This window comes from Pogonomyrmex barbatus, unplaced genomic scaffold (assembly GCF_055798465.1).
Source record: "Pogonomyrmex barbatus isolate J1 unplaced genomic scaffold, ASM5579846v1 scaffold9, whole genome shotgun sequence".
In the NCBI taxonomy this organism is placed as follows: domain Eukaryota; kingdom Metazoa; phylum Arthropoda; class Insecta; order Hymenoptera; family Formicidae; genus Pogonomyrmex; species Pogonomyrmex barbatus.
In genome coordinates, this window is record NW_028297193.1 from 7,848,256 (window position 1) to 7,868,700 (window position 20,445).

Sequence of the window (20,445 nt, forward strand, 5' to 3'; positions counted from 1 at the left end):
ACAGTTCAAAATATAAATATATGTATTTATTTTTATATTCTTATTTATTTCATATTGCCATCTATTTATATACATACAGGGTGTCCCAGGGTTAAGGTACGAGCCACATTGGGGGTGTAGAAGAGATCAAGGGAACGAAAAAGTCTAATATTATTTTCTGATATTCGCTTTAATTTTCGAATTATAAAATAAAATATCCGAACCAATGAGTGATAACGCCGTGCCATAGCATCTAGCCATTGCATCTAGCTTGTGGCACACGGCGCGCGGTGAGAGGAAAGTGATGTGTCGTCGCCTGAATAGCGATATATCATCTTTCTCTCACCGCGCGCCGCGCGCTCATAAGTTAGGCGCAGTAGGTTGTACTTCGGATTCGTCTATATATATATATATATATATAGATAGCATCAATTGTACAACATTCCTATATGTATATGGCATTTAATAAAGATTATGTGGCAATCACTATTCTCATTGTCATGAAATATGATAAGACCGAGGTCACAAACTGTAAATGTGCACAATATAAATTTTAAAATGTTATGTTTCATGGAAAATGTAAAAATAATATATATTTTTATAGAGAAAAGGTTTCTTACGCTCGCATAATATTCTAAAGTAAGAGCAGGTAATAAAGCACTCATAGATATTAAAAGCGGTTGTTGACTTCTTTGAAGCATTATTAAAATGTTACCTTTCATTTTCTGTGATTTGCCAATCCATATGTTGTATACTGACCAAATAAATTGCGTACTCTGTTAGTAAAAATATATAATTAGTAAATCATTTTGCATTTCAAGAATTTATGATACAGATATAAATGAAGTGATACATGTTAAAAGTAAAAGGGATATGTAAAATAAAACTCTTTTATACAGGGTGTTCCATTTTAAAGGATCCATTCAAATATCTTAGAAACTGTTTCGAAAATATACCTGATCCTCTTTTTACACGATTTCAAAGTTACACGGTTTTCATCAACATGATTTATTCGCAGATACATGATTTTTTTAAACATGCTTTATTCACAATTACGCGATTTGGCCAGGTACACGAGTACTACGTGTATCTTTCGACTTGTCAGGCTCATGTTTCCGCTCGTGTATATCATATTTACAAACACAACTAATGTTATTATCTGCATCCTGTCGATATTATTATCATTCCTATTCTCAATTGGTATTGCGTAGGTAGTTTCTGTAATTCATTCTATAATTGTATCAAGATACGATAGGTTCAAAGAATACTATCAATGTCCAGTAAAAATAGTCAGAAGAGAAAAAAAAATTTATATCTTTGGAAAGAAAAATAGAAATTTTAGATTTTTTGGCAAGTGGCAAGGACTCGTTCTCTGTTGGTCGAACTTTTGGTTTAAATGAAGCAATAATAAGGACCATAAAAACAATGAAGCAACCATTAGAAGATCAATAATTATGGGAACAAAACCAAATGCAAAGTTATCATCTTATTCAAGAAATCCTATCCTGGAGATGAAAAGAAGATTGATTTCGTGGATAAAAGAAAACGCCCAAAGAAGGATACCTTTAGATGGAATTAGACACAATTAGGCGGAAATCATTGCAAATTTATGAAAAAGTTAAAAAAATGCAGCCGACAACTGTATCTCTAAGCAAAATATACAATTTTGATGCAAGTATAGGTTCTTAAATTTTGTTTTTTAAAAGTTTGTTTGTTTTTTAAAAGACACACATTTCACAATATTAAAGTCAAAGACGAAATTAAAATTATCAGCCGATAAGAAAGATGCGGAAAATTTTTATAAAAAATTTGTGTCCGAAATAATTGAAAGCCGTGAGTACAGCCCTAATCAAATATTCAATGATGAAACTGGTTTTTTTTAAAAAAAAATGCCAAAGCGGATATATGTGACAAAATCTCTAAAGATGACTTGTGGTTGTTCAATAAATTAGATAAGGATAAGACACAGTTATAAAAATTTGGAAACAATTTTCTATAATGGATTGTATAAAATATATTGATTTAGCGATATCTACGCTAAAAATCTCAACTCTGAATGAATACTGGAAAGCTATCTGGCCAAACTGTGTTGAAAAGAATAATGTTTACCACTACATAATATCAAATATTCGAATATTATACGTTTAACAAATGCAGTCGGCGAAGAAGCATTTGAAGATTTTAACTTTACCGATATTGAAGAAATTATAACTGATGATGCCTGATGGTGAATTAATTGAAGAAGCCTTAAACGATTCTGATCAAAACAATAATGATGATGACGAATATGCTTTATTTCCTGCGAATTTTATTCAAGAAAGACTACAATTGGCTAATAGATTGGACAACATTTCATTGAAAAGAATCCGAATGTTGAACAAGTTAAATTTCCAAATGGATTTAAGACATTGTATGGCTCGTTATAAAGAATTATTAAAACAACATTCAAAATATAGGTAAAACACAGGTATCAAACAATTGATACAAGCATAGAAGATACTTCAGACGATGAAGGTGATTTTTTTTCAATAAGAAAGCGAGTTTGTCGTAACAATGTAATACAAAGTAATGATGAATAATTCTTTTTTCATTTTGCATTAGTTTATCAACTTTCTTCAATTTATTACATTCATTGTACATATTATGTTTATGTATTGTATAATAATATAAACCATTATGTACAGCAATAATTAAATAAAATGCTTTGTTGAACATATTCTCATGTTTTTGTATAGTGTTCATCTTTTAAAACAAGTTTTATACATTTCTGCCAATCAATAATTACATGACTTTTTTACACGATTTTTTTTTTATTCGATACGCTTTCACCGTGTAAAATGAGGATCGAGTGTATTTCAAACAAAAATTTTATGACTTTGAGCGGGACTTAAGATGGGGAGCATTGATTTGATCTTGAATGATGTTAAAATCAAAGCAAAATCACTTTAAATTTTTAAAATCCCCATTTTTCATTGCATATTCTCGTAGCTTATCTCGAAAGCTTTTCAAAATACTATCAAGAGACATGGTCATGCCTCTTGCCAAGTGCCAGCGCTTCACGAGCGCGAGACCGGCCGTGTCTCTTTACGCGAACCAACGAATTGCTAATTATTAACATTATCGGATTTCAGTAACGACCGATCAATTTCTGAATAAGCGCAATCGATAGCTTAGGTTCAAATTATTCAATAAAAGTGTTTTTAATTTTCCTCTCTATGTCGTATGAGCGAAGATATTACGATCCAAAGTCTGATATCTAGAAATTTACTTTTAAGAAATGTCGTCATTATCATTGTCATTATCATTGTCATCATCGCCGTCCGTATGGGCTACGGTTGCAATTTTCGTCACTACGCGGTGGCGGCAATGAAATGTGAAAGTTATATAATTTCACGATCATTTCGCAGTCTCTCTCGCATATTATTTTCTTTCTTTTCGTAATTTCTCCGGATATCTCCGCATCCGTTCCGCAACTTTTCCACATACTTCCGCAATCATTTCGCAAACTTCCTGCAATTTTTTCACATATCTGTGCAGTTATTCCGCAACCATTCCGTAACTTTTCCACAATCATATTATAGCATCTCTTTCGCATCTCTTCCGCAACGTTTCCGCAATTATTCCGCAATTCTTCTATAATCTTTCCATATATCTTTGCATCTCTTCCACAACTCTTCTGCAACCATTCCGCAACTCTTTCACAATCTTTCCGTGTATATTTGCACTTTTTCCGCAACACTTCCGCAACATTTCCGCAACATTTTCACAACCATTCCACAACTATTCCAAAACTCTTTCACAATCTTTCCATATATCTTTGCATCTCTTCCGCAATTCTTCTGCAACCATTCCGTAACTATTCCGTAATTTTTCCGCAAACGTTCCGTAATTCTTTCACAATCTTTCTGCATATCTTTGCACCTCTTTTGCAACTCTTCTGCGACCTTTCTGCAAGCATTCTGCAACCATTCCAAAATCTTTCCGAATATTTGCATTTCTTCCGCAACGCTTCCTTTAAAATTTTTCTGCCACTTTGAAAACTTTATTTTTATTTTTAATTTTATTTTTAATCGTACGGACTTCAAATTTAGCATTTATATATGTTCATTTAAAGGGTTAGGTCAGGTTTGAAAAAATCGAATTTTTTTTTCTTAAATCGTTAATTTTAAATAAAAAATATAATGAAAACAATTTTATAACGGAATTGCATCCTTGTTAGAGCTGTCTTAGCGAAGCTCATCATCGCGCTGCCAGATGTTTCGGAACACGCTGGCGTGTTCTTTGTATTCCGCAGATATATAGAACCATTTATCTATTGAAAAATGAGTCCCGCTCGAGATATATATATATATATCGAGCAGAACTCATTTATATATATATTACAGGGTATTTCAGAACAACCCCGTGTCCTTGCAAGGACGTACTCCTGAATTAGTTTTGAGACGATTTTTCCTCTACGAAAATTTTGTCCGACGCTTATATTTGAAATTATAAAAGAAAAAAGTTAGCGAATAACGAGACGCGTACGGAAGATAAGCAGGGACGGCACAACTCACCGTCCGACGCGGGCGATTACTGCAGAGCATTCGCTGCGTCGACGTGTTTACCTGCATGACCAGGGATACGCGATAATATGCACCTATGGGATTTCTCACTTACTTTCTCTCTCTCTATCTCTCTCTCTCTCTCTCTCTCTCTCTCTTTCTCTGTCTCTTTCATTCATTTACCTTGTAGAGATCTCTATGATATCTTTATATCGTTGTAGCTTGACGGATGAATGGGAACGATGCCCCATGTGATAGATTTACATACATACACACACACACACACACACACGCGCGCGCGCGTGCGCGCGCGCGCACACACACACACACACACAGTAATAAGTTAGGAACTATTTTCTTTAATAAATTGTATCGCGTATCAATACTTTCACAGTCTTTCACTTGATCTCACTTGATACTCACGCACTTGATCGATAGAATGACTTATTTACGACCGAATTTATTAGTTTATTATCAATCACTATCAATTAATTATTCGGTGATTAAAAATGACTTGAAAGAAAGAAATACACATTACATGTAATCACAATAATCTATCAGAAGTTCTCTTTTATAAATTGTTAACATGTTCACTCGGATTTACTCACGCATTTGACCGATAAAATCATTTATGAACAAATCTATCGGGTCACTACTATTAATCACCACTGGTTAATTATCCCGCCAATTGAAAATTATTACAAAAAACACGTTACATACACAGCGTACGTAACCCGTCGTGGACTCTGCTCGATGACAACAATCAGACAGATTATGTTCTTAGTGCAGTAAAGTGCATTAATTCGCCAAGTGATAACGATCTAACTTATTGACCTAATGTAATGTAAATCAGATCGATAAGTCAGCCTATTACCATGATGCAGCGCGTTAATGATTGATAGTGAAACGCTTCGAACGCTTCGTAATACCAAATAATAATAGAAGTTCGATAGATAATATCAGCAGGTAATGTCTACCTGTCGAACATAATTGATTTGATTTTTTTTAATAATTTGTGAACTCGAAGAGAATGTCCCTCGAAATAAAATATTTCGTTGTCTTAAAAAGGACAGATAAATTATTATAGAAGACTTCTTTTCTTTTCATAATAAATGTTCGAAATATCCATTCTGATGCAAGCTCTCATGCGTTTCAGTAAATTTTCTTGGGTTTTCTCCATAAATTCGTTGTCGATTGACCAAATGGCATGATGAAGTTTGTTATTTAGTTCTGTTATTTAGTTTTTTCGACATTCTCGGGAAGCTGTCTATAAATAATTTCCTTGCAGTATCCTCACAAGAAAAAATCTAATGGATTGAGATCTGGGGATCTTGCAGGCCAACGTGTCGGTCCATACCGGCCCATTCAATGACCAGGAAATTGCTGATTTAAAAAGTCTGTGACTATTCTGGCATTATGTGGACCAGCACCGTCCTGTTGAAATATAATTTTATTTCTGTTTAATAATAGTATCTCTTCCAAAAAGTCCGGCAGATTTTCTGATAAAAATTCCAAATACGATGCGCTATTTAATGTTTCTGGAAGAATAACTGGACCCAATATTTTTGTATCCATAATCTCAGCCCAGACGTTTAGTTTCCAACGAACTTGATAATTTCTGAGTCGTATCGCTCGAGGATTCTCGTCGTCCCACATATGCATATTATGCGAATTTAAAATTTCTTCTCGTGAACAGCGATTCATTACTGAATATTACACGAGAAGGAAATTCTCGATCTTCGTCTACTCTTCTTAAGAAATTCTCGCAGAATCTCTTTCTCCGAGGATATAGTCTTCTTGTCGCAAATGTTGCACGCGAGTATAATGATAGGCATGTAATTTTTCTTCTTTGAGTATTCTTTGGACGGCGGAATAAGATAATTCGTGCTCTCGAGCAATCCCGAATACTAGTTTCAGGTTCTTGCTCAACAGCACGAAGGATTGTTTCCATGTTTCATAAATTTCTTGCAACACGATGTCTGCCAGTGTCCTCTCTTTTTGATAACACGCTTCCGGTTTCATATAATCTTTGAGCCACTTCAAATATAACACTAGGTCTTGGATGTCTTGCTCGATTTGGATATAATTCGACGTATCTCCTCGCAGCAACGTGATATTGCCCTTGACACTCATCAAGTATCATCATCATGGCGTAATACTCTTCATTCGTGTAGACTACCATATCGTTCATGTTGTCAACGATGTTTTAATAATCAAAAGAGTGAGGTATCGATATCGTCCTGACAAGACCGTTCTAAAAATCGAAAGATTGTTGATATCATCCTGATAAGGATGTTCTAATAGAATTATTGAGGAAGTATCAATGTCGCTCTGAGAATGTCCTACAGTCAATGGTTTATTGATTGAAGTATTGATCGGTTCATCTTATTTATACGGTGTTCGTGGGGGATCGATATCCCCTCTCCGCCCCCTCCGTCGAATGGACGTCGCGGTCTGTCGCCGATAGCGATGCGCGGATCCTAACGTTTTTGGAAGAGATACCATTATTAAACAGAAATAAAATTATATTTCAACAGGACGGTGCTGGTCCACATAACGCCAGAATAGACACAGACTTTTTAAATCAGCAAGTTACTGGTTGTTGGATGGGCCGGTATGGATCGATACGTTAGCCTGCAAGATCCCCAGACCTCAATCCATTAGATTTTTTCTTGTGGGGATACTGCAAGGAAATCATTTACAGACAGCTTCCCGAGAATGTCGAAGAACTAAATAACAAACTTCACCATGCCATTTAGTCAATCGACAACGAAGTTATGGAGAAAACCCAAGAAAATTTACTGAAACGCATGAGAGCTTGCATCAGAATGGACGGCGGACATTTCCAACATTTACTATGAAAAGAAAAGAAATCTTCTATAATAATTTATCTGCCCTTTTCAGGGCAACTGTGACGTCCTGGGAGGTCCTGGTAGATCGGACGGAACCGAAATCAACAGATCCTCGACAGCTACACTCACACGTTATTTGTGAGATTCTTTTCTATGCGGTTAAGAGGATAAAACCTCAGGATTAGATACTGCGAAGGAAGTAGATAATAGGAATGTCGAAATGACTTTTATTTTCAGGAAAGAGTTTTGGGAATAAGAAATAATATAATATCACACTTGTGGTATTTGAATTGGAATTTATTTACTGTTATAAATTATATATATATATATATATTTAGCGAATGCGAGTGGAAGTACAAGTGCAAAAATGTAAGTGCGCGTACAAGTGCGAATGCGAATACGAGTGTGAATGCAAAATGTAAGTGTTCGTAAGTGTGAATCGTAAGTGCGAAATGGCAAATGCGCAAAAGGTATCGTCGCTTGAGATTTTTATATGTTGTCAAAACATTGAAGTACGGGGTGACCTAAATTCCAATATTATGATTCTACAAGTCTGAATAAAGCCTATTGTTAGTCTACTTTCATTATGAGTCAGCTATGATTCGCATTTAGGACCTTCTAGTTGTTCTTGACATAGTTTTCTATTGGTCGACTTAGCCTACATTTGCTATGAGTCAGCGATGAATCGTGGTACTAAAATATTATGGCGCCCTTGACATTTAACGTTGGCCTACTTTCACTTATAAACTGACCATGAGTCACACTTGTGACTAAATATTATGGCGGCCTTGACATTTAACGTTGGCCTACTTTCGCTTATAAACTGACCATGAGTCAGCGATGACTCGTGATACTAAAATATTATTTAACGGCCTTGACATTTAACGTTGGCTTATTTTTGCTTACAACCTGACCATGAGTCATACTTATGACTATTCGGTCGACCTATTTTTGTTTTCAAAGAGTTATACTTCGTTATAATAATTCCTTTATTATAATTAACAAACATATAGTTTGCTTGAATTTAAGCTTTTATAATAAATATTAATCATCGCAATATCGTTTTAGAAATACTTTACAATTTTTATAATAATAATGATTACATCGTATAATTATATCTAAAATATATCAGTATAACTCTTTTTACATTTGTAATACATTATTTATTAAATGTTTTCAGGTACAAAATGGCTCTGATTGTGATTGGTTGAATTGTTAGGGTAGTTTTCCATGCATATTAATATTCAAGATTTTTGTCATAGCCATAGGATTAGTGTTAATGAAAAAAGGGAAGTAACAGTTATAAATATAAGTCTAGGATGAAGGTTTCTAGAAGTTGAACTGGTTTATATACGGAGATTTGCCTGCTGAACTGATTTGAGTTTTTGAGATAAGTGTATGTAAGGAAGTTTATAATTGTTTAAATATCTTCTAAACAGTGCGAGTTAGATAGATATGTGTAATCAGGTAAGTTGCAGTATTTCCTGTGTGTTGTCCAAATCTTTCATAATAATTATTTGTTAATATAATAATTTATTTATTTATAAATTTTATTAAACGAAATTTAAATCGTAGAATTTCTTTTCTGAGATAAAATATGTTTCTATCCGGGTTGTTTATATAATTTCATAAAGAAAACTATATCTTATAAGGAAAATGTACGTGTAATGTACGTATATATGTATATATGTGTGTGTGCTTTCATATACCCTTAATTTTGTTTATATCTTGAGAATTAAGAATCGTAGCCACAAACTGTATTTATGTTTTCGAAAAGATTTTCGATGGAGAATGTATTTATACAGGGAAAATATATCCATATAAGGACATCAACAAAATTTATCCTTGAAATAAGGATATGTATCAGATGAACCGTTGAATAAATATTTTGTCGTGGATTTTGTTATATTGTGAGTCATATTGTCATTATGACTTTTATTCCTTATTCATATCCTTTCTATTGTTATTAATTTTGTTATTAACTTTTATATTTATTATTAAAATGGAACAAAAGTGAAAGGTTTGATATACAAGGGTTTCTTAGTTTCTGAATCTTATATTTGACGATATAAAGAAATTGGTTGGTATTTTGTTATTTATATAATTATATGATTTTGTTTATTAATTGTTAATAAAGATATTACAATGTATGATAATTGTTTTGTTATAGTTTTCGTGCATTACGTGGGCGAGGTTATATTTCCTACATTTGTTTTTTATTCATTATTTACTATTTGTTGAGATTTTGTTGTTAATGTTGAAATGCTTAGATAAGGATGCGATATTAAGCTCTATTTTCTTTGTTATTTTACTGAACAGTATGGAGAAGTGATTTCGGTATGTTCTGTTTTTTGTTAGTGAGGTTCTAGGGAAAATTTACTAGGAACATTAAGGCTGTAGTAGCGCCATAAGGTTATGGTAAGGAGCGGCCATTTTGTATAAATCTTTACATAATTTTAAACGGTATATTCTTTTTATTATATGTATAGGAAGGTTTTACAGTGCTATCTCCTGATACAGTCAGTCATAAATAATTCTAAATTTTTGAAAAATTTACCCTGAACATGATTAGAGGTACTCTCGGCGCTGGGACATGACAATAGCGCGTTTCGAAACGCGGAAACAAGAATTTCCGAGACGAGCGAACTCTCGGTGAGCACTCGAACGTTGCTGTCGGAGATGAACGAGAGCACGGCCAGATCGATCGGCGAATTGGAGGAATCTATGGCACGCGTAGTCAGATTGTTTCTCAAATACGATATGCACATCGCCGAGATTACGAGTAGATTCGTCACCTGCGAGGGCATGATGTCCGTGAACAAATTCGGGAAGTCTCTGGAGAGACAGCGCGGCGTTAACGATCATTCGATGATCGCATCCTTTCGGGCGTACGTGCGTCGCAGCGCGCTCTGCGCGCTCTTGAATCCGGACGACTACGACGTCAACAGACGCAAGATACGCTATTTGGATACGCCGATCGACGATGCCGACGCGACGACCAAGGGTTACGTCGACGACGCGCTTTGTGTAAGGAGCGAGGAGTCAAAAATTCTAACGAACGAGTTACGAAAACAGCTGGAAGATATGAACAATCGAATTCGGAATATTCTCCTACAGTATTATGATGTAAAAACCAAAGTGGACGTTCTGTGACACTTCGAGAAGAAGAGAGAGGCCTCGCTCGTCGATCACGACAAACGAATAGAGGAAACGAGAGACTGGATGGAACGAGAGAAACAGGACGAATTGCGAGAGAAAGATCTGAGCGAGATCCGAAGGATCATCGAGACGCTCGGTGACGCTCAGGAGAAACGAACGCGAAATTTAGAGAAATCATTGCGACCGAGGAGAGAAGAGAGGCCTCGTTCGTCGCTCTCGATAAACGAATAAGGGAAACGGAACAAGCGCTCAGAACGGAAGCGAATAAACGGAACAATCAACGAAAACCTGTCCATGTTTCAACGTGCACTAAGACGAACGGGGGAAAAACAGGACAAACTGCGAGCTAGAGACTTGAGCGAGATCCGAAAGATCGTTGAGATGCTCGGCGACACTCAGGAGAAACGAACGCAGATCCTAGAGGAATCACTACGAATCTAGAGAAATCCCTGCGAAACGAGCTCGACGCGTCGTCGACGAGCCGCGAAAGAATATCGACGAACGTGGAGAATCTCGCGCCTAGAGTGATAGATCTGACGAGGATCGCGAGAGAACTAACGGACAAAGCGGTAACGAGAGAGATGCTGGACAAGACGCTGGCCTTGTTGAACGTGGATAAAATAGTGACTAGAGAAACGATAAACGAATTATTAGTCGCACTAAAAATGGATATTCCAAATACCATGAAACACGCGATTAATGTTTGGAACGAAGAACAGGAGCGAATGCGCGAAGTGACGAGCACGAATAAAACCAATGCGAATCGCGCCTCCTCGTAAATCAGCGATGAGCGTCGCGAAGAGGAGACTCGTCGAGAAGCTTCACGCGCCCGCGCGAAGAAATTTTCCGCGTCGTCGAGTCATGGTGCGCGATTACGACGACCTGTGGCAGGCCGATGTCGTTGAGATGCGTCCGTACGCGCGACAAAATAAAGGCTATAATTACATGATGACGGTCATCGACGTGTTGAGCAAGTACGCGTGGGCTGTGCCACTGAAAAGCAAGAGCGGAAGCGAGATAGATGCGGCGTTGTCCAAGATATTTCGTGACGACGCTCGACATCCGTGAAATCTACAAACGGACAAGGGCTAGGAGTTCTACAACGCCTCCGTAAAAGCGATTATTGATAGGTACGATATACGTCACTACTCGACGTACTCGGTGATGAAAGCGGCGGTTGTGGAGCGATTTAATTGCACGCTCAAGAACAACATGTGGAAGCTCTTCACGCTCAACGGATTCGACACTCTACCGCGTTTAATCTCGGAATATAACAACCGCGCGCATCGAACAATCGGAATGCGACCTGCGGACGTAACTCCCGCCATTGCCAAGAGACTCCTCTCCACGGTATACAGTCACTTGAAGAACCCCCAAGAGCAGCCCCCGCAAGATTCAAAATGAACGATCTGGTACGCGTCAGCAAGTTCAAAACGATTTTCAAGAAGGGATATACGCCTAACTGGACAAGCGAGATTTTTCGAATCGCTAAGGTGCAACGCACGAATCCTATGACGTATCTGCTGAAAGACTATCGTAAAGAGCCAATAGCCGGAGGATTTTACGAACATGAGTTACTGCGAGTTTCCAATCCCGATATCTATCTCGTAGAGAAAGTGCTACGTAGAAAGAACGATAGAGTGTTCGTCGGTTGGTTAGGAATGGACAAAACACACAATTCTTGAATTTATAAAACGGCTGTATTGTAATGAATAAAGAGTGTACAGTATTATTTATTCTACATTGGTAAAAGTTTTATATTACATTAGTATCTAATAACAGTATCTTATAATGACCCCACGGTAATATATCGGTGGAATCGGGTATTAAGTACCGCTTGTCGTCGTGAGGACTCAAAGCTAGCTTTAATTCGGACACGGTGTAAACCTCGTGCAGCATCGAGCGTACGCACGCCTGACGTTTCGATTGCTGCGACAATTCGTTCAAGCAACGCGCGAACTCCTCGAAAGTTATCGTTTTTGCGACAGTATTCCTCTTGATTCCCCTTTATTCTCTTCGTATCGCTCTTTCCCAGAACTCTCAGAGCGTACATCTTCGCCCTGAGTCCTATAAACTCCGTCATGACCGCTCCGTTGTTCTCGTCTTTCATCAAACCAAGAACCTTCTTGTTCGCGCGCGGTATATCATACGCGTTGTCGTCGGGATAATTGTTGGTGTCAAATCTCGCGATATCTCGCTTCATATTCTCGTAAACGTTCCGGCATTCCAGAAAATATATCAAGCTATCGGTGTCCGTGTACATGATTTTGCATTTAGAGCGATAAAACGGCATCATATAATCGTAATGAAAATCGTACAATCATATCTTGGATATCTCTAAAATGCACATACCAACGTAAATTGTTTGTTAAATTGAACCTCGAGTTTGCGCAACTCGACAGCCATGAGATTTTTGTCGAAGACGCTCCTACTATGAAAATTCGGTTTTGCGATCAGCGCCTCCGCATCATATCTTCCGTCCCAATACGTCACGAGCCTCACGTTTACGTAATCGCGCACGTCCTCCATTGTTTTGCCGAAAACCGCGTTGTTCATCAGCTTATACAGATTCCTCTCGAACTCGTTGCTCGCGCGAGTTCTCCGTTCCGTATTGAGCTCGATGTACGCACGCAGCCAAGGAGATTACGCAACGCGCGATAGACCTTCGTCACGCGTAAACCGTGTCGCACACACTGCTGAAGATTGCGATAGTGCGTCACGTAACGCGATTTGTCGTAGAGCGTGGCGAGTAGCTTTTCGTTTTGATTTCCCGGCGGTCTCTCGCGTGTCGGGCAGAACGGAAGATCCGCGTGATCGTCATGAAGATATCGCGGATACTCGAGATCGACTTCTAGAATATAACTGATATCGGAGTCAGGTGGCACGGACATATAACATCGAGACTCTCAACATCCTCGACCCACCGAAATTTCGCATACGGCAAGGGTTCGCACATGACCCAGCCGTAGAGATTGTTCACATCGTAGTACATGAGATACGACGACGGTTGAGACGAGTCGTATGACGATTCATATTGGTTGTTAGCTCGCGCGTATTTTCGAGCATTGACTCCAACCGCCGCGTATACCGCGCTCTACGAACATCATCATATCGATATCGGTAAGCAGATCGAATCGAACATTCGTGTATTTCAACATAGCGTCCCACGTGTATCCCGGTAATGTGAAATAATGCGCTGGATCCAAATCTTTCCATACAGGTATCCCGAAAATTTTCGAAAACATCCGCCAAGAAAAGCACATCCGTTTTCAAATATAAATCGCTGTACTCGCCGAGAGTTCTCACGCGAAAACGCATACCCTTTGCGCGTGTTCGTAATCGCTAACGCTTACAGTTTCGCCAGTTAAAGAACTGTGAAAAGCTTCGATCGGCGGTAACTCAGTCTCTAACAGTTTATCAACGCTATCGATTCGTACGGAAATACGCCCTTGCGCGTGAGCAACTCGAAATCCTCCGCGACGAGATCGAAAAATTCGAATCGCGCGATCCTTGAAATTTTTCTCGATCTAGATACGAAGCTACTTTTTCTAAACTGGTATTGAGAAACTTAAACGAATCCACGAAACGTAGCTTAACACAATTTTTCCATTTTCCATACGCCGAATCGTTGACGATTTTCGAAAACGCGATGTAATTCTCCTTAGTCAACGGTAACAGATCGACTCTACCCTCAAAAGCGTTCGCTACATCCTTGATAATGAAATGCGCGTCGTAACCGGATAGATTGTGAAAAAAAACGGGAATAATGAACGCGTTCTGATAGTTCAAATTGCAGCTCGCGTGCGCGGGTCCTCTGTACCGTCCGGTAAGATGACAGTGATCGCGCACGCGAATATCGTACGACCCAAAGCTCCTTCCGCACACGTGACAATTTGTCACCTTTTGAAAAGCGCTCCGTTTGTCCGGCGTGAGCTCCGACATTGGTACGTTCGCACACCGAACCTTTCTCACGCGACACGCGAGAGCGCGCAGCTCCTCGACGAACCTCGAGACGCAGTCGTTGCCTCGGCGAGATCTATACGCGGATACAATTCCGTTGTACGTGCTACGCAAATAATATCCCACGCCTTGTGATGTTGATAGGCGAATCTATTATCGAGATTCCCAGTGAACCGTTGATCTCCCTTTTCTAAAACGCACTTCAGATCGGTATTCACGACGAATCGTAGTCTCTCCTTTTTGTCGTGATTATGAAAGGAGAGCAACTTGTCGTCCTCGCTCGGAAGAATAACGGCGCAGTCGTTCGCTCTTCCGCACTCGACACTATGCGCGACCAATTTCTTGTTCGAGTAAAAATAATGTAGACATCTGAAAAATATAATAATTTATACTTAATACAAAATTGATCTCACGACGAGCATAGTCTCTCTCTTACGCTTACCGATCGCATATGTATTTTTTTTCCTTATGCTTGTTTATTTGCGACGTTAATAGTCGAAACAGGTGCTTTATCCATACGAAGTGATCGACGTTATCGCCGCGCTACTCGTTCGACAGATAAAGCAAATTTACGTGCGTAGACTTCTTGTTCCCCGTGAGCGACAAAGGAACGATCATGATACCATTCCTCTCCCTTTTCTCTCGAATGGCAAATACATTGATAGACACATCGTTAAGACGTTCGAACCTAGCGATGTTTCGTAGCGTCATAGGAAAGTCGATACCATCGAAATTCAGCACCAACGAATAATGAGGATACGACGACGGTTTGTCTGAGTGTAGATCAACGGGATATAGAGTGGCTATTACCGCCCACGCGAAGCACGCGTTATCGTTTGAACATACGTTAATCACGGCTCTCTTATATCTTATCTTCGGAGGAAGTGTCATCCAATATCCAGCGTGCATAGGATTGCACTTGTTCACATTGATCATCAAATTTAATATCCGAGTAATGCCCAACCGCTATCGCGTTCCTGAAATTCCTCCAGCGACGTCAGAACAACATTTATAACGTCTCCGTTGTACCATTCTCGTAGATCGGACATACCGAATAGCTGACCTCGTGCGAATGCTCTTAACAGCGCTCTTATTATTCGCGACGAACTCCTCGTGAAACACAGTGTTGACCTTTAAACACGCGTGCATATCGAGATCGACTCGCACTCGCTCGAGCACCATGGCCCTCGCGTCCTCGAGAAACCGTCGGGGTTCGACGTACTCGATGTTTATCACAACACTCGTTCGTACGCGATTCGCGAAGGCCGTCTCGATATCCACCCATTCGAATTCCTTCGAATCGTCGTATCTTGCACCCAAGTAACCAAAACGTCGACTCAAAGCGAGTCTCGCACCCTCTAATTGCGCTATTCGAGAGACCAGAGCATTTATCGTTCCGGTAACCATAGGATCGACTCTATTCTCACATCTATCTCTCAAGACCTTGAGACACTCGATACACTCCCGTTTCCAAACGTGATAAGCGCACATCCCTTCAACTCCCGCTGTGCGTTCGAGAAGATCGCGACTCTTCCCCATGTCGCAACCTCCCACACAGTGTTACCCTAACCGTCCGTAGGAACGACGAATTTAACGTCTCGAACTTTTTCCTTTCTCGCTGTTCTCTCGTAGATCACCGCTCTGTCGCTCAGAGCGAGCAACGTTTCGATCCACAGTTTCTCTCGCGGGCTCTCTATACCGATCTCCCATCGCAAGTGACACGTGGTCACGTTCCAGCGAACGTCTTCTCTCACCACGATCCATTCCTCGTCGTTGCCAGGCGCGATAATCTCGTGACACTCTAAACTATCGTCACTCTCGATAATCAACTTGCAACGATTGTCGTCGAGATCGCGATGCGTCACGTTACGAACGCGCGTAAAAGCGGATCGTCGCTCTCGCTCGAAGACGAGCCGCTGTTAAGCGTGATTTCTTCCATATACCACGTTCTTAATAATGGAAAAAACTCACGACTAAATAAATGTTCCGAGGCAGCATCGTAAATGCGTCAAATCGCAACAACCGCGACATACTGAAATGACAAAAACGCGCGGCATTCTACATAATCAGAACGCGCGCCTTTCCGTTGCCGCGAAAACAGGACGCGCTAAATCTCGCGGAAAACGTCTAGACACAGAACGCGCTTAACCGCAGCATCCTACAAATATCTCTTTCCTCTTTTTACGTTCCTGATAAAATAATACAATAAATAAAATAATACAATACAATAATACAATAATACAATAAATAAAATAATACAATAATACAATAAATAAAATAATACAATAATACAATAAATAAAATAATACAATAAATAAAATAATACAATAATAAAAATAATACAATAATCACCTCGACGACGCATCAAGTCGCAACGTTCTACAAAACAGGACGAGCGGCACGCGTTATATCCTCATAGACAACGCCTAGATACGGAACACGCCTAAGGCGACGTAACAAACCACGGTATCCCGCGAAACAGGATGCGCTAGACCCTGCGGAAAACGCTAGGGCGGCGTCGAAAACGAACGCTAAGGCGGCATCGAAGATGCGCCCGGGGTTACGCGGGAGGCGCTAGACCCCGCGGAAAACGCGTCGAAGACGGGGAGGACGCACGCGTCGCATCCCCGTAGACAACGCCCAGGAGAAACTGACCCGGGGAAACCCCGCGACCGTCTTACCGACCGAGGAGGATAAACTTACCCCGACGACCGCCAGAGGGATCCACCTTCTCTTCCCTGGTTACGAACCCCCTGAGGATTCTACGACCCCCCTCCCTCCTTCACTCCCCTCTCGCTCCGGGAGGCTTAGGACCCCCCTTGCTTATCTACTATCAATGATTTCAAAACCAGCCGATTAATCGGCATTAAATAATTAAATGTAATTTATTATTCGTGAATTTTTCGATTTATTGATCACATGCATAAAAATGTTGATATGTATTTATAAATAATTGATTATTGTGATTATGCATAATGTGTTTTTTTTTCATCAAGTATTCTCATTCGCCGAATGATTAACTGCTAGTGATTATTACTGATGAACCGATTCATTCGTAAAGGCCTTATTTTATCGATAGATAGTGCATCATGTTGCGAGGTAACCTAAATAAAATAACTCGACCTCGCGACATCGCCGACTAGTCAGAATCTCAAGGACTCTGACTAATCCGAGAATTAAAATATGTAATTAAAATATGAATTAAAAATAACAAAGGATAATGCACGAACGTGCCGATTGCAACCGATGTGCAATTCAGTAAGGACGCTGACTCCGACAACACGTGTCAAAACGCTGACGCACCAAACAACGTTTTGACACGAGGACGTGCCGAGGCCGCGGACTGATAAAAGAGCGATGAGAGTATCAGACGCGGACTTAGAATCAGAGACGCGGACGCACGAGTATCGACGCGTAGGATCGTAAGGAAGTGTGATACGACAGTGGTGGGTGATTCGAAATTAGCGAACACCCAAGTCGATTAAATAAAATGTTTTATTTGATATCGAATGTGTGGTTGTGGCCTCCCTTTCCCCTTCCGACACACACTCCCGAGTTGCGCCCGGAGTGGCACAACAGATTGGTGGCAGCGGTGGGATCCTAAGTCGGAACACGGAGGAAACAGCCATCACCATCCTCTAGAGACGTCCTGGAATTTGAAAGGAAAAGAGGACACAAATTGAGAGCCAGTCGCGCCACCCAGCAGGGACACCCGATAAAGCAGCCAGCGAGCATATCAGCGACACCGGAGAAAGCGTCGACTTATCGCAATAGGCGAGCAAACGCTACAACATGCAAATTGCGACCGTAATGTAAGTAATAGAACATTAAAAGCGAGCGCAATAGATATTAAGCAAAACGGTAAAATAGATGTCGAACGAAGACATCAATCGAACATCCGTCGAGAGAAACGCGTCGTAGTTACATAGCGATACAGGCCGCCGTGCGTTTATTATTATTCCGAGCCCTCCGAGCCCCGCGGAAAATACAAGAGATCCATGCAATAACGTGCATCGTAATTTAAATGACTATTATTCCGACGATAGCTTAGAGAGCCAAACGGAGTTACATCCGAATATTGTAATTGAACACGTGTTCTTACTCAGCGACATTGATAACAGTTTACTGCCCAGTAACGAGAAACGCGACGACGATTTATTACGCCCGACAGATGCAAAATCTGACGTAAGTAGCGATACGAACGCAAGCAACCGCGGAGAATTTTCGCTGATATCTTACGATAGCAACGTATTCGATCCGACCGAATTCCATATCGCTTCGCGCAAGCCAGATAGAAATGGCAAATCAGCCGTCAGGCACGCCGTTACGACCGATCGCAGAAGAGCGACGTGTAATCGATAAATATAGAATTAGTGGACGAAGCAAAGCAAATGAGAGTCACTTTAAATCAGCCACACTGGAAAACCGATCCAGAAACCTCGCGCGAGACATGATGCTAACAGAAATACTGGAAGGAATGTGAGCGTTACAGACCCATATGAGCCAACTAGAAATGACAAATTACAATCGAGATACAGAAGCGGGAATCAATGAACCGAGAGAAACTGTATACGGGCGTACGACGTCCGGAACTCGCGAGATCCCATGAACGCATATATGTGATTAAAAGAATTCGCGACATGATCCCGGAATTCGACGGAGCTTCGCACAAACTGCCAGAATTTTTAAGCGCGTATGCCATGAAAAACACAAATCACACAAAGAGAGAGGAAAGCACGCTATTAGAAGCAATATTATGCACAAAATTGAAAGGAAGGGCCATGATCGATTTCCAAACGCGAGATATACGCGACTTTGCACAATTAAAGCGAGAGCTAGAAGTGTGCTATCTCAGCAAAAAGAGCACCACACATTTGCAGCTAGAATTTAATACATTGAAACAAAAGCCGGGAGAATCGGCAAGAGCGTTCGGATTACGTACAGATAAATTAGCCATAGAATTATATAAATCCATGATCGAAGGGCGACAAGGCAAAACAGAATCGAAGAAAGCGATCCTAGAAGCTATACAACAAGCTTTATATAACTTTCAGTTAGGATTGCAAGACGATATAAAGTTGTTAGTGCGTGCGCAGCACTACACAACATTGCAAGACGCCATAGCCGGCGCGAGCGCGGAGGAAAAATTCAAGGGACCAACGGGGAATTTCGTACGTTCGAAAGCGAATATATCTCACCCACCCATTCGAGAATAGATTGCTGTAATGTCACAAATGCGGAAAGACAGGACACTACGGCAGAGATTGCCGAACAAGCAAATATACGAGTCGATTCCCTCTACCACAACCAGACAGACACATATAAATACAATGAGTAAATACTGCACGCACTGCAAGAAAGCATAATCAGAAGTGCAGAATGCTGGATACTTCACGATAAAACCGAAAAAGGCACCCGCCAATTCAAAAATAGTAATGCAAATAATAATGCGAATAAAACGTGAATAAATACATGACAAAGATGAAGCGTGATAAACCGCGAAGAGAGATCGCTGACTCAGCATCAAGCAGCAATAGCGATGATGAAAACGACAGACCAAAAGCCAGGGTTACGCGCGTGGCTGGAAAATATTAAGTTGCACAAGTAACGCGAGGAGAAGTGCGCAACGGGTTAGAATTGATAACACTACCAATAAAAAAAGTAAAAAAGGGTAAGGCAACTTTTCTGCTAGACATCGGTGCTACTTTCATCTTAATTGGAAAATTGGAAATTTCAAAAGTGAAACTCCGGTGCGTGAGAAATGCATTGCGTTAACCGGCGTGACGGGACATAAGATCCATAGGAAAGATGAAATTAACAATAAAATTAGGAAAAAAAGAAATTTGCCACTCAATATACGTGGTGAGAGATGATTTCCCTATGAATTACGAAGGAATATTCGGAATTGATTTCCTAGCCAAACAAAAGGCAAGATGCGATCACGGAAAAAA

General features: G+C 40.0%; 1 protein-coding gene across 1 annotated transcript in view; it reads right to left on the reverse strand.

Moving 5' to 3' along the window:
• Positions 1 to 451: 451 nt before the first annotated feature.
• Positions 452 to 20,445, reverse strand: part of LOC148934603 (uncharacterized) — a 234,507-nt gene continuing 214,513 nt past the window's right edge. The window contains exons 5-6 of the mRNA XM_089084615.1: positions 600 to 755; positions 452 to 508 (exon numbers count right to left, since the gene is read on the reverse strand). Coding sequence (XP_088940741.1) covers positions 452 to 508; positions 600 to 755 — 213 coding nt within the window. The remainder of the gene's footprint in view (positions 509 to 599; positions 756 to 20,445) is intronic.